Genomic DNA, 15799 nt, shown 5'->3' with positions numbered 1-15799 from the left:
TGCAGATGATACTGTGCTATTGGCTGATAGTGAGGAACTGATACCTGGACCAAGGAACTAACAAACTATGGTTTCAAAATGGGTAAAGAAAAGACTGCAGTCACATGGATGTGGAACCAGGACAGATGAATATTGTGATCGAAGGCCAGGGCCTAAATCAGGTTTCTGCATTAAGTATGTTAAGGGCTGGTTAGCGGCAGCTAGCAAAGACTAATCAAGTGCCCAGCTCCTGCTAGCTGGGAAAAGAGGAAGAAGACAACGACTTTACATCAATTTGTGATGTCATATTCCCCTTTCATTATGGTCTCTGGTGAAGAAAGGGATTAGAGTAAAGGAAAAATACCACAGTCTAACATTCTCAAATTTTCTTTTTATTGTCTCCATTAAGAAGGAAATGCTTTATGAGAAGCTGTTTGTGGTTATTATTTGGTGCTAAATTTAATAAGATGCCCAAAGTCACTAGAGATCTTGGTTAATGCAAGGGTGTGTTCACATAAGGGATAATTCAGAAACAAAAAACTTGGTCAAAAATGAACCAAGGTGGAAAGTGGGTTTCACCCAAACACACCCAGGCAGCCCTTTCAAGGAAAAGACAATGGGAGAAAGTCTGGAAAGGAGCATGATATAATAATACAGAAAATGCCATATAATACATGGCACTCGTCTCCTGAAATCCCCCTTCACTTCTCACCCCATCTGATCCACATGGCCCCCAAACCCAACTCTGTAAATACTTATGTGATGGTCCCAGTAACAAATTACTAGGGATGAGATTATTCAAGGCCTCTTCCAGCCGCACAGAAAGGAAGGAAGGAAAGGAAAACCCACCTCCTTAGTGCCCTGCTAAGACTGTGACTCCAACTGCTGGGCTCCTCACCTGGTAATCGCAGCTGTGACCCCTCCCTTCACTCAATGCCAAGGTAACTGCCCAGGTTTACAAGGGGAGTAATTTACTTCCCACTCAATGCATGGGAGGAGCAGGGGAGGGAATGGGACTGAGTCACAAGTCATTTTCTGCTCTGTTCTGCTCCTGGGGTGGTGCAGCTTACCCAAAGGAGGAAGTAAAGTTATAATTTAGCCCTGAAAGATTACTGGCAAAGGAAACCTTGAACAGGAAAAAGGATTTTGTGATCTAGTAATTTACCACCAAAAACACATGCATCTACCACTCAGCAATAAGGTGAAAACAATGCTTCATAGCTTCCAAGGCCAGAAAGGACCATTGTAATCATCTAGTTCAGAGATCTCAAAGTCAGATCACCACGAGGGCCACATGAGGACTAGTATATTGGCCCGAGGGCCGCATCACTGACACCCCCCCCGCTATCCCTGGCCCCACCTCGACTCCACGCCTTCCATGAGGCCCCACCCCTGCCCCACCTCTTCCCTGCCCCAAAGTCCCCACCCCAACTCCGGCCCCTCCCTGCCCTTATTCCAACCCCTACCCCAAATCTCCACCCTGGCTCCACCTCCTCCCCCCTCCCTCCTGGAAAGTGCTAAGTGGCGCCAAACAGCTGTTTGGTGGATGGAAGCGCCTGGAGGTAGGCAGAGGAGTGGGGACGCGGTGTGCTGGCGGGGAGGGTTGGTGAGGGGAGCTTGGCGGCCGCAGTAAATAACTCCGCAGGCCACGTGTTTGAGATCCTGAATCTAGTCTGACCCCCTGTATTATGCATGCAGGTCACAGAACTTCCCCAAAATAATTCCTACAACAGATCTTTTAGAAAAAATCCAACCATGATTTAAAAATTGTCATTGAGGGAGACTTCACCACCATCCTTGGTAAATTGTTCCAACAGTTATTAACGCTCACTGTTAAAAATTTTATGTCTTAATTCCAGTTTGCATTTGTCTAGTTTCAACCTCTAGTCATTGGATCATGTTATACCCTCCTCTGCCAGACTGAAGAGCAGATTATTAAATATTTGCTCCCCCTGTAGATACTTAGACTAATCAAGGCATCCTTTAACCATCTAGATTGAACTCCTTGAGTCTATCACTATAAACCATAGCTCACTTCGTCGGATGCATCCGACAAAGTGAGCTGTAGCTCAAGAAAGCTTATGCTCAAATAAATTTGTTAGTCTCTAAGGTGCCACAAGTACTCCTTTTCTTTTTGCGAATACAGACTAACACGGCTGCTACTCTGAAAACTATAAACCATGTTTTCTAATCCTTTAATGCAGTGATTCTTAACCTTTACTGCAGCCTGCACCCCTTTGGTTCTCAAAATATGTTCTCGCACCCCTTAACAAAAATCAAAAAATGTTCTTGCACCCCTTATCAAAAATCGTTGAAGTAGGTCAGTTCTTTAAACCTAGATATATTTTTTGTTTGTATATTACAGTAATCATTAAAAAAAATTTATAAAGTTAATAAATACATAGGTTTGATGAAACAAAGTAGTTGCACTTACATGCCTGTGCTTAATGTACGTTTTCAATTATTTATCTTCTAAAAAAAATCTGGCATGTCTTGCACCCCCAGAAAGGGCATCTTACACCCTCAGGGGGTGCATGCACCCCAGGTTAAGAACCACGGCTTTACTGCTTCCTTTCTAAGTAAGTGCATAATTTTGATTAGGTACAAACATAACAGGAGAAATGATGTGTTAGAAATAAGGCAGCTGTGGACAGGTGGAGGGGAAATAGCCCCCCGAGGCTCTTGTACATCAGAGGTGAGATTTCACTCCGAATAGTACTGAAGTAGCCAGTTAAATGACCATGTCTGATGTGACGTTTCACAGCTGGTTTTGCTAAAGATAAGATGTGTTTTACTTTAGATCCCATGAATCACGCATTATGTAATTTGCTGAGTTGGTATTGTTTCATTTAATACTTTAAACAAACACTGTAATTATTCCACAGATTATGTTTTCTAGATTGGGTTGTCAACTCTCTCTGGGAACATAAGGCAAACGCTGAACGTGACAATGAAAAAGCTGAACATAGCTCACCAAAGAACTGTATGTATTGTTTCTTCTGGTATTCCACTGACCTACCGCTGCTTTTCTAGTCATGCATCTTAGCAGCTGCTTGGCTCCCAAATGTGCTTCAGCTTTAACAGTAACAAAGACATGATGTTGAAATAGCTGAGTGGATTTAAGGTTACTGGCATTTTTAGGACTCTCTTTACCAATGCTGCTTTCCCTCTAAAGTTGATCCTTTAGTGATCAGTCCTGAGTGACCAGAGTTAGATTTGTTTTGCTATTTCAGCTCTGGTTCTGTCTCCAGATACTATATTTTTTATGTATGTTAGCACAGAGGCAGAAGTGTGACTCGCTGTCTGCACACACATCCCTGAAACTGTCAATTCAAAGGTTGTCTACTGTGTCAATGTAAAGAGCTTAGGACTCTGAATTGTTTAGGGATGGGAAAACCTTGAGCTCTACTGGGCAAGTGTAGACCTCAAGGCAATCTTTCAGAGTGAAAATTAGCTAAACCAACACGCCCAACGACCCTAAGCCCTTGCTGGAAAATGTTACGATGCTAAAGACTGACCAACCAATGGACTTTAATCAGGGCACACGTATCCTTCCTGCATGAGGATGTCATACCAGAAGATGTGATAGGATAGTCACATAGAGACACCACCTCCAGAGGTTACATACAAGGACAAGATGGGGAGTTGGATTGATCAGCTTTTCCTCCAAAAAGACTGCATAAAGCAGGGGACACTGCTCACTGTTCTATTCCAAACTCAGCCACTATCTTGCTGGGCAACCCTGGGCAAGTTCCTTCCCCTCTCTGCACCTGTTTCCCCTTCCACACTTTATCTGTCTTGTTTGTCTTTGAAGCAGGGAGAATCTGTGTGTTGGTACAATGCCCAGCACAACGGGGTCCTGCTCCTGATTGAAGCCTTTGGCTGCTACTGTAATTCAAAGAATAACAAAATTTACAATTCCCGCAACAGCAACCGTTGCTGTTATGGGAATTACTAGTAGCATCCAAAGTCATGCTCTATTGCTATAGTCCCCTAGTTATTCTATACCAGTGGTCCCCAAATTTTGAGGGGCCACGCTCCCTTCACCCCTGTCCGTGCCCCCCATCCCTCCTGGGGCCAGAAGTGGGGCCACAGCTCTGGGGAAGTGGGGGAGGGGGACGTGGACACAGGTAAGGGGGCCGAGGTTGGGGCTGCAGCGGAAGATGGGGCTACGGCTGGGAGTGGGACAGGGAATGTAGTCGCAGTCAGCGGCTGAGGCTAGGGGCGGAGCTGGGAGCAGAGCAGCAGCTGGGCCAGAGGCGGATGCAGAGCCATGCCGAGGCTGGGCATGGGGTCAGGTGCAGGACCGGGAGCTGGGGACACAGCTGTCGGTGGGACCAAAGCAGAGCTGGGGGCAGGGAGGGGCTCTCTCCCTGCCCCCCATGGGGGCTGGCCCAGGCCCTGCTGCCCCCCATCCCAAAGATTCCTCTGTGGCACCCTAGGGGGCGCACCCTACAGTTTGGTTACCTCTGTTCTATGTGTTCAAATATCAGTTTTTATGATCCCTGCTTGCCTTTGCAGAAAAAAAGGACTCAACTCCCTGAAAATGTGCTCTGTAATGGGCTCATCTCATGAAACCCTCCTTTAGTGGGACTCATCACCTGGAGTGCCAAATTGTGAAGTCATGTGGATCTGGCTTTCAGCATGGCTGATTTAGAGCCTGCCTGCACTGCCAGATCTATCACATGAGGGGATCAAGTCAAAACACAGTTTGGTCCCATCTTCCCAGGCAAGACCAATCTAGGACACCAATCACTGAAGCATTATCAAGTTGTAGCACGATTCTCCCATGTGGTAGAGTTGGCAGTGTAGAAAGACCATACTTCATCTACCGTTCTGTGACAAATTATTTTCTCACTGCTTTTTCTTTATATCATAGCCACAGCGAAGGTCACAGGAAAAGCAGTACCAAGTCCTATCATGAATCCAGGAAACCCAATACATCTCCCCTGTGTCTTAGCAGGCAATTCTCCCTATAAAAGGGGACTTCCTCCGCCATCTTATGGCTGGCTGGCTGGCTGAAGGCGGGAAGGCCAGAATGTTTGAGACACTGGCTTCTTGCTGCACCAGTTTAGCACACTGATGTAGTAACTCTGGTGCAAGCCCCTAATGACATAGATGCACGTGCTGACACAAAATGGAGGTTACAGACCTGTAACTGGAGATTCATTGAGATCTGTGTTCCCTGTAAGATGCACGCGTGGGCGGCCACGCAGGAGAGATTTAAGTGCTGCCCAGCTGATTAGCTGAGCGCACACAGCCGGCAGCCTGTGTTCAGGTGCCCCTCCCCCAACATTGCTCTGTCCTGCAGCTGCTCCCAAGACCCTCCTGCTGGCTGTGGGGGGTCAGGGAGGGAGGGGGTGCTGATGGCAGGGTGTCCCCCTCCCCCACCCCTGTACCCCATCTCCACAGAGCAGGGCTCAGGAGGACTTGGAGCTACTGAGGTCTGAACGGTGAGTGACTGAGTGCCTGTCTTAAAGAGCCAGTGCAGTGTTTGAGATTTCCCCAGCAGCCAGCTCACACAGTATCTCTCTCCCCCCTTCCCCATGTACCCCATCTCCGCAGAGTGGGGGAGGGGAGATAACAGGGCTTAGGACAGAGCACGAGAGCTTTCAGTGAGTATCTTAAAGAGACAGCGTATGGCTTTCCCCAGCAGCCAGCACACACAATGTCTCTGTGTCTCACTCACATGCACTCTTTCACATTCACCTCCCAACATATACTTGTATTATTGCTGTTGTTACTTCTTGGCATTTCCTGCAATGCACATTCTCATGCATCTGACGAAGTGGGTATTCACCCACAAAAGCTTCGGCGCCAATACGTCTGTCAGTCTATAAGGTGCCACAGGACTCTTTGCCATATATTTGCTGTAATTCTATTCTTTCAAGGTGAGTTATTTTAGTGTTTTGACTGGTCAATGCATTTCATAATTTTTATTTCTCTTACACTTAAATTTAATTCTTTGAGTAGTGAGTTCTAAAATGCCTAATCTGTCCTGGCTGGAGTAATTATCCCTATAGTAATTTTTAAAAATATATATTATATTATATCTAGGTTTTTTATTTTTACTAGTGGCACACATCCCTCGGTGCACATAACAAAATTTATTCCGCACATGGATGGAAAAAATTGGAGGGAACACTGATTGAGATGTGTGGTCTCTATGTGTATTCCACATGTGAATACCAACATGCATCATGTGGCTGAGATCAGAGATTTCTAGCAAGTAGTGTCCATTGGTCCATGCCTGTGCAGCTGTTCTCCTTGAGCACTGAACTGAGGGCATAAGGGCAGTGCAGACTCTCCAGTTCCTCTCTTAACACAAATCCAAAGAATTGAAAGCCAAGGGGATGGAAGGCGAATAGTGGAATACAGATAGGGACCACACATCTCAAAAGAACCTCCAATTACAGATCAGCAACCTCCATTTCCTCTTTGAGCGCTGGTCCCTATGTGTATTCCACATGTGGGTGATTGATAAGCAGTATTTAAACAGGAGCAGGTGGTGAGGATGCAGTTGGTATAGATTCTTGTCATACTGCAGTCCCAACAGCTGCATCTGCAGAGAAGGCTTGAACTAAAACATAAATGTTTCCTGAATGTAGGGATGGAGCTTCAGGTAGCTGGTCTATAGCCCTGGAGCCCGAGCTCTGGAGCCCCCATGGAAAAAAATAGTGGGTGCTCAGCACCCACCAGCCACCCGGCCATCAATTGTTCAGCAGCGGTGGGGAGGTGCTGGGGGAAGTGGGTGGCGTGGGGGCAGGAAGAGGCGGAGCAAAGGCAGAGCAGGGTGGGTCCTTGGGGGGAGGGGATGGAGTGGGGGCAGCAAGAGGCAGGCAGGGGTGGGCCTTGGGGTAAGGGGTGGAGTGGGGGTGGAGCACCCATCCAGACAGAAGAAAGTAGGAACCCGTGTTCACAATAGGTACCTCTCAGAGAGATGCTGCCAAAGTGGTTTGTGCTCTAGTGGAATGGGCTCTCACCCCAGCCAGGGGAAGAATACACACTAATTGGTAACACAGAATGATGCAGCTGGAGATCTACTTAGATAGTTTCCAAGCAGATAATACCTGTCCTCACAACCACTCCACAATAGCGCCAATTAATCCTGGTGATTTTCTATCCATTTTGTCCTTTGCAGGTAGAACACCAGAGCTCACTGACATCCAGAGAGTGAAGTCTCCTGTCCTCACAAGAAACAGGAGATTTGGGAAGAATACCGGTAAATCGATAGATTGATTTATGTGTAACTTGGAAATTATTTTTGGGATGAATTGCAGGTGAAGGGAAACCTCCTTATGAAAAATAGTGTAAGACAGATCAGCCATGAGTGCTCTTGGTTCACTCTCCTACCAGCATAACCATTCACAATGTCTCTGGTCAGACCCAAAAGAAGAGAAGACTAAGAATAAGGTAGGGTGAAGATATCTTCTGGTAAGGTGCAAGTTTCAGTTTGTCCCAGAGTCCATGATGTGCAAGTAGTTGTGACCGATCAATCTTGTGCATCCACAATCATTGTGGATGGTAGGTCTTTACAGTGATGGGTTGGTACCATCAAAGTCTACTTGGAAGGTCTTAGATGGTGTAAGTATATGCCGACCCTTAGGCTTAAGGATCAGAGCTGAAATTGGTTCCACCACAACTCTTCTCGTTCGATCCTTGCCCACATGTGAGGACTCACTTGACTTGGGCGCAGACCTGGAAGGAGATCTGTCCTTATGCTTACAGGAGCATCCCTTACTCTCATGAGAAGTCCTGGATGATGATTTCTTAGGCTTAGCAGCTCTGGCTTCTGCTCCCAAGCTCGTGCTCGGAGGCATGCTGCTCGTCAGTTGAGGCTGATATATGGGGGAATCTCCCTGGCCTGGATCAGACTGGGGTCTCATAGCCTTCTCCATAGGATGTTTTCTTAGCCACAGCTCTTGTGCCTCACAGGTTCCAGGGGGAAATGAACAGCAAATACTGCCCTTAGCTGAGATATGCACTTCTCCCAGACAACAGAAGCAGTGTTGGTGCTCACTGCTCACAGAAAAGGAATGGACACAGGAGATGCAGTTCTTAAACCTTGGACTCTGGGCATAAGCTTTGTCCATAGGGAGAGACTCCATGAGGGCAGGGAGAAACTAAGGGTTGGTCTGCACTACTGAGGCCTGGTCTACACCCGGGGGTGGGGGGGAGGGCTGATCGTGAATAATGTAGCTGAAGTCAATGTACTTAGATCTACTTACCATGGTGTCTTCACTGGGATAAGTCGACGGTTGATGCTCCCTCGTCGACTCCATGGAGTATCGGAGTTGACGGGAGAGCGCTCAGCAGTCGATTTATCGCGTCTAGACTAGATGCAATAAAATCGACCCCCACTGGATCAATCGCTGCCCGTCGATCTGGAGGGTAATGTAGACAAGCCCAAAATTAGGTCCGCTTAACTACATCACTCAGGGCTGTGAAAAATTTCACACTCTGCAATGTAATTAAGCTGACCTAAGCCCCGATCCAGACTCCTCTAGGTTGATGGAAGAAATCTTCCATCAACCTGGCTATGGCATCTCAGAGCGGTGAATTTACTCCAGAGATGGAAGAACCCCTCCTGTCACTGTAGTAAGGATCTATGCTGCAGCTGTGCTGCTGTCATGTTTTTAGTGTAGACATACCCTAACTATACTATATATTTACAGGTTTGAAGCAGAAGAAGCCGGGAGAAATCTGTGGACATAGAGGATTCCGACTCGGGCCACACAACAGTAAGAAGGAACTGAAGAGGTATAAGTCCCACCAACACTTACACCCTTGGTTGAGAGCACAACAAGAACAACTAAACAGGCACGGACCAATGGACACGACTTGCTAGAAATCTCAGGCACAGGGTGCACATGTGTATCCACTTGTGGAATACACACGTAAGGACCAGCACTCGAAGAAGTGGGTATTATGACAGTCCTGCTCCCTTTGGTAAATTACTGGATTGAGCTGCTGCAATACAGAAGCCCAGTGGTGCCAACTGGCAAAGGATTCACTACTCTGTCAGCAATTCCTATCAGGCCTGACAAACTCACTACTGCGAACACATTGCTTTCATGGTATTTATCTATAAATTATGAATTGTAAGGTATCAAATGAAAGCTGGTGACACACTGGCCATACATGATGAAAGCTGTACATACAGATGGTGTGTAAGCAGTTATGTGTACCTACTAAAATATGTTTTAAACTATTTAAAAAGGCAAAGTTGACAAACAGGTTTTCTGCCAGACAAACTATAGCCATTCACCTGTCCCTGTCTCTGCTGTAAATTAAGCATTGTAAGCCAAACACACAGGAGCTACTTGTGGCACCTTAGAGACTAACAAATTTATTTGAGCATAAGCTTTCGTGAGCTACAGCTCACTTCAATGCTCAAATAAATTTGTTAGTCTCTAAGGTGCCACAAGTACTCCTTTTCTTTTTGTGAATACAGACTAACACGGCTGCTACTCTGAAACACAGGAGCTGCATTTGCATTCCAAGTCAACATGCGGCTGAGAAGTCCCCCTGAGGGTCAGCACACTGAAGAACAAATGGAGGGTGTTTCCAACCTTTACTGGTCTATAACTGGGGGACAAGACAGATATTTTGGTTGTCCATCACCAAGAGAGCAAAAAGAACAGCACCTTTTGCATTCATGAATGATGGATCCTAGCCATGTAGATTGGAGACACTAGGCAGAAGCTTTAGGTGAGACACTGCTTTAGACAAGGATTTCAGCCTGTTAAAGGTAAACGTAGGCTCTAAGGACCATGTTATACCTTTTGTTTTACATGTAACCATTTCTGTTTCCATTATCCTTTCTCAGTATCTCTTAAATCTTTATCTTTGACAATACACTTACAATTGTTTCACTATAAATACATCTCTGTGCTATGGTGTCTTACAGACCCTGATCCTGAGCTGTACCAATGAAGCTGTATGTGTGTGTATATATATATATATATATATATATATATATATATATATATATATATACACACACACACACACACACACACACACACACACACACTGTTCCTTTGAGAATAGCAAATCTGGTAATTACTGAGAGCATCCGGTGACCGGGGCTGAACACTACAGGGGGATACTCAGAGGAGCTCAGGGACTGGGGTACATCCAGTGTTAACTTTCAAGACAAAGCAGGGGCTGGCAGAGCCCTGAGGAATTTGTTTGGGTGACTAATAGACTGGGGATGTCAGGGAGCCGACACCGAGTTTAGCACAAACAAGTCTCTCTCTCTCTCTCTCTCTCTCTCTCATGGAGGCAAGGGGGAGGGAACAGTGACTTACAGCCCTGGGGACCCCAATAAAGAATCACAGCTATTTCTGCACCAATGCCAGATGTCTGCCACAGCACAATGACATAAGTGCAGTTCCAAGGGAACAGATTTCCTAAATGTAGACAGGTCCTTGGAAGCTACTACAGGAGCAAGGCAATCTGTGTCAACAGACTCTGCCTAGCTGTTCTACAAGGGAACAGCTTTCCTAAATGTAAACAGGTCCTTGGAAGCTACTACAGGAGCAAGGCAATCTGTGTCAACAGACTCTGCCTAGCTGTTCTTTACATGTTCTGACATGTATCTGTATAAATGCTTCACCAACCCATCGGACGCTCTCAGCTCCAATACAAGACTCAGACGTACAATGGAAGAGCAGCCCACGAGAGGCAAATTTGTTCTTGCGAATCCCCTGTAGGGCTACTGATGAGGACAAGTTTTTATCTTAAGATGAAAACAACCCAGTGAATATATGAACAGACCACACACAGAGATCAGCCCTTCTAATAAGCCTGAACACAGGTATCTGAGGAAAAGCTGCTGACAGAGCCAATTTCTATCATGTCAAGGGACTCAATTTAAGCACAAAAGATGTTGATTGTTTTTTTAACAGAAGATTATTATTTCCAATATTTCAAGCTGTATAAATCTCATCCCAGCTGAGGAAGCACTCTGCCTTTTATTATCTGGACAGACTCAACAGAGACATCTTAACGAAATTCACATGTGCTAGTCCAATACAATCCAGACTCCTCCATTCAGGAACACAAGATTCCTCCTGGAACAGCCATGGGAGATATACTAGTTCTTCCCTATGGTTTTAAGCTGACACTGGCTGGTTGAGCTCCAAAGACTGACATTTGGAGATTCATGGTCACTTGTACTACGAACATTTGCTTCCTACTTAGGAAAATGCCAAGTGATTTCTTTTTTTAAAAAAAAAAACCCTCCTTTGCACAGATGCAAAACCATTAAAAAATATTGTCTGAAAATTCCAAAATAAAATAAATTAAATAGTTCCTCTAAGAATAGCCTATTGCAATATTAGGATGTCTTTAGTAACCCATAACTTTATTCCAAACTGCACAGGAAGTGATACAAAGTAGGACTGAAGGAAAGTCATTCTGCACGTCAATGAATAAGACATTGGCAGGCTTGGAAGGATATTTTCCGATAAGTTTCAATATAACTTGAAGTCCTTCACACCAACTGCAGTCCCAGCTCCCCTGATGAGGGCTTCCTAATATTATCACCACAGTGCAAGAAGTTTACTTCAGTCAATCTGTAGTGATTCTTCCCAAACGCGCAGCTCTCAGATGCCTTATTAATTTTTTTGTGTGCATAAATTGTTTAGAAGACCGAGAGTGTAACTATCTTTAAAAACAACAATGAAACAAGTTTGAAGTTCTTCAAAAATAAGGGAGTTTTCTTTTAAGGTAAATCAAGGCACAGACTCTGATATTTCACAGTCCTTTTCCAACAGCAGCAACCCTCATGATTTGGGCAGGAGACACCAAATTTTCTCATCATTCCACCAGATATGAGGACTTGTTATAGCCCATAAGGCTAGCTTGCCTTTATTATATTCACTGCCTTGCCTTCATTATATGCTGCCTATATTCAGCAGTAAATATAAGGAACATAAGGAAGTAAATATAAGGCATGTATCCTGTAAGACACTGGCTTCAGCAGTTAGCATAAGACTTGAGGCCTAGGAACTTTGGCACAGATCAGTGACCTAAGTTTGGGGGAACTGGAAAAAATAGTGTGAGGGGAAATTTTGTCCATAATGACATCAGCCAACCACAGGAACATGAGCTAACACCAGCTTTGGGATAAAACGTCCACAAACGTCTGACCACAACAGTGCCATGGCAATGAGTTGACCTACATGATAATAAATGGAGATCATTAATATGCTAACCTATAGGAGAATGACAGGCCAACTTTGGTAGGTGAGGAAATACAAATAAGGAAGAGGGGAGAAACCCCAACGCATTAGACATAGTGGCATTAGCGTAACATATTATAAAAGCTGTATCCCAGCCTGTATGTGGGAGGAGAGAGAGATGTAGCTCTTGGGAGGGGCCAGAATAATGGCCACTGGTGATTATGAGGAAGGTGATGGCTAACATTTCAGGTTGTTCTGCAAGAGATAATGTGAGTATATGGATATTCCGATGTACATTCTGTATTATCTCTATCTACCTTACAGAGTTAGTGTGTTTGTGACTGTGCTAATTGTAAATATAGAAAAAAGAAAAGGAGTACTTGTGGCACCTTAGAGACTAACAAATTTATTAGAGCATAAGCTTTCGTGAGCTACAGCATCCGATGAAGTGAGCTGTAGCTCACGAAAGCTTATGCTCTAATAAATTTGTTAGTCTCTAAGGTGCCAAAAGTACTCCTTTTCTTTTTGCAAATACAGACTAACACGGCTGCTACTCTGAAACCTGTAAATATAGAAGAATTCCTATAGTGTGAGTGTTGCAACAGTGCACATCGGGGTTTCCAAATGTATAGTAATTTTAATAATACTGAGCCTGATATTGGGACACGAACCTGTCAACCCTCAAAGTGATAGCAGAGGTCTTAATCAATCAATATAATTAATACATAATCTATAGATCAGGCTACATTGTGTCCTCAAAAGACTGTAAACAAATTTACCATGAACCACCATCAGTGTTGTCTAGCACAGAGGTTGCACACATGAGGCAGCATCTCAGGATATCAACACTGAGAATTTTCTAAATTCATCCTAAGAAAAGTTTGTCAAATACAGATTATACCTTAGAGACTCAAATATTATTTGTACTCCAGTACTGCCTAGAGGCCTCATCTGAGATCGGGTCCCCATTGTGCTAAATCTGTTACATACACGTGGTAAGAGACAGGCCCTGCCTGCAACATGTGTGTAATACTCACTAGTTGTCAATGGCAACATTAAATTTAAAGTGGCCAAGTCTTCCGGGGTTGTTTTTCGCTACGGTCCATGAGCAGAAGCACCAAGGGTATGTCTACACTACCTGCCAGATCGGCAGGCAGCGATCGATCCAGCAGACGTCGATTTATTGCGTCTAGGCTAGTCTAGTCTAGATGCGACAAATTTACGCCCGAGCGCTCTCCCGTCGACTCCTGTACTCCACTGTTGCGAGAGGTACAGGCGAAGTCGACAGGGGAGCGGCAGCAATCGACTCACTGCAGTGAAGACACTGCAGTGAGTAGATCTAAGTATGTTGACTTCAGCTACATTATTCACATAGCTGAAGTTGCGTAACTTAGATCGAACCCCCCCTCAATGTAGGCCAGGCCTAAGTCACGAGGGGAGGCAAAGGTGGTGGCAGCAACTGTCTTTGCAGACTAAGAGTCTGTATGAAGCTCATAAATGACTGAGGCATGGCAAGTATGAATATCTGCACTATAGAAGCACCTCACAGAATCATATCATAGAATCATATAATAGAATATCAGGGTTGGAAGGGACCTCAGGAGGTCATCTAGTCCTACCCCCTGCTCAAAGCAGGACCAATCCCCAACTAAATCATCCCAGCCAGGGCTTTGTCAAGCCTGACCTTAAAAACTTCTAAGGAAGGAGATTCCACCACCTTCGTAGGTAACACATTCCAGCGTTTCACCACCCTCTTAGTGAAAAAGTTTTTCCTAATATCCCACCTAAACCTCCCCCACTGCAACTTGAGACCATTACTCCTTGTTCTGTCATCTGCTACCACTGAGAACTGTCTAGATCTTTGGAACCCCCTTTCAGGTAGTTGAAAGCAGCTATCAAATCCCCCCTCATTCTTCTCTTCCGCAGACTAAACAATCCCAGTTTCCTCAGCCTCTCCTCATAAGTCATGTGTACCAGTCCCCTAACCATTTTTGTTGCCCTCCGCTGGACTCTTTCCAATTTTTCCACATCCTTCTTGTAGTGTGGGGCCCAAAACTGGACACAGTGCTCCAAATGAGGCCTCACCAATGTCGAATAGAGGGGAACGATCACGTCCCTCGATCTACTGGCAATGCCCCTACTTATACATCCCAAAATGCCATTGGCCTTCTTGGCAACAAGGGCACACTGTTGACTCATATCCAGCTTCTCGTCCACTGTAACCCCTAGGTCCTTTTCTGCAGAACTGCTGCTGAGCCATTCGGTCCCTAGTCTGTAGCGGTGCATGGGATTCTTCTGTCCTAAGTGCAGGACTCTGCACTTGTCCTTGTTGAACCTCATCAGATTTCTTTTGGCCCAATCCTCTAATATGTCTAGGGACCTCTGTATCCTATCCCTACCCTCCAGCGTATCTACCTCTCCTCCCAGTTTAGTGTCATCTGAAAACTTGCTGAGGGTGCAATCCACACCATCCTCCAGCTCATTTAGGAAGATACTGAACAAAACCAGCCCGAGGACCGACCCTTGGGGCACTCCACTTGATACCGGCTGCCAACTAGACATGGAGCCATTGATCACTACCCTTTGAGCCCAACAATTTAGTCAACTTTCTATCCACCTTATAGTCCATTCATCTAGCCCATACTACTTTAACTTGCTGGCAAGAATACTGTGGGAGACCGTCTCAAAAGCTTTGCTAAAGTCAAGGAACAACACGTCCACTGCTTTCCCCTCATCCACAGAGCCAGTTATCTCGTCATAGAAGGCAATTAGATTAGTCAGGCATGACTTGCCCTTGGTGAATCCATGCTGACTGTTCCTGATCATTTTCCTCTCCTCTAAGTGCTTCAGAATTGATTCCTTGAGGACCTGTTCCATGATTTTTCCAGGGACTAAGGTGAGGTTGACTGGCCTGTAGTTCACTGGATCCTCCTCCTTCCCTTTTTTAAAGATGGGCACTACATTAGCCTTTTTCCAGTCGTCCGGGACTTCCCCCGATCACCATGAGTTTTCAAAGACAATGGCCAATGGCTCTGCAATCACATCCGCCAACTCCTTTAGCACTCTCGGATGCAGCGCATCCGGCCCCATGGACTTGTGCTCGTCCAGCTTTTCTAAATAGTCCCGAACCACTCATGGCGTAATCATTATAACTCTTGAGTCCCCACTTACCCTGGCTGGAAACATTCATGCAGAAATAAATCCCATAGATCTGGTACACATACAGGGTTCCCGGTTTCATGAACATTGCTGCATTTCTTGCAGTTTGCTTCCCTCCCTTTGAATGGGAAGCTGCATCTTCCCCACCCAGATATGCCTCCGTTTCCACAATCCTTCCCCGGAGTTCTCTGCCATCAGGAAGTTTATGAACTAAAATCTGAAAGAGAGGTCAAAAGTGTGTGTTAGTGAGTCCCACAGTAAGGAACCCTTCAGTTAGGTCAACATAGCTACATCAGTCAGGGGTATGAAGAAAACTCAACCCCCTGACCTATGCAGCTATGCCGACCTAACCCTCAGTGTAGGCACAGCTATGTCAACAGAAGCTAACTTTGTTTGGGGAGCCAGTGTTCCTACAACAAATGAAAAACCCCTTCCATTGATGTAGGCTGCACTTACACTATAAGGCTCTG

The 15799-nt window shown here is 45.3% G+C and overlaps 1 protein-coding gene and 1 long non-coding RNA gene across 10 annotated transcripts in view; both read right to left on the bottom strand.

Moving 5' to 3' along the window:
• The window catches only part of MPG (N-methylpurine DNA glycosylase), a 46565-nt gene that overhangs the window by 13993 nt on the left and 16773 nt on the right, over positions 1-15799 (bottom strand). For all 9 annotated transcript variants that reach the window (XM_043493560.1, XM_038418245.2, XM_043493555.1 and 6 more), the window contains one exon: positions 15342-15546. In XM_043493560.1, the coding sequence (XP_043349495.1) occupies positions 15342-15546 (205 nt within the window). The remainder of the gene's footprint in view (positions 1-15341; positions 15547-15799) is intronic.
• LOC122456034 lies at positions 3187-6850 on the bottom strand. Its single transcript, XR_006274646.1, has 2 exons — positions 5689-6850; positions 3187-3867 (listed from the first exon to the last, which is right to left on the bottom strand). It is a non-coding gene; the product is annotated as an uncharacterized LOC122456034 (long non-coding RNA).

The sequence above is a fragment of the Dermochelys coriacea genome, chromosome 10 (genome assembly GCF_009764565.3).
Source record: "Dermochelys coriacea isolate rDerCor1 chromosome 10, rDerCor1.pri.v4, whole genome shotgun sequence".
Lineage (NCBI taxonomy): Eukaryota > Metazoa > Chordata > Testudines > Dermochelyidae > Dermochelys > Dermochelys coriacea.
Note: the sequence above shows the minus strand (reverse complement) of the source record. Positions and strands in the feature narration are given on the sequence as shown.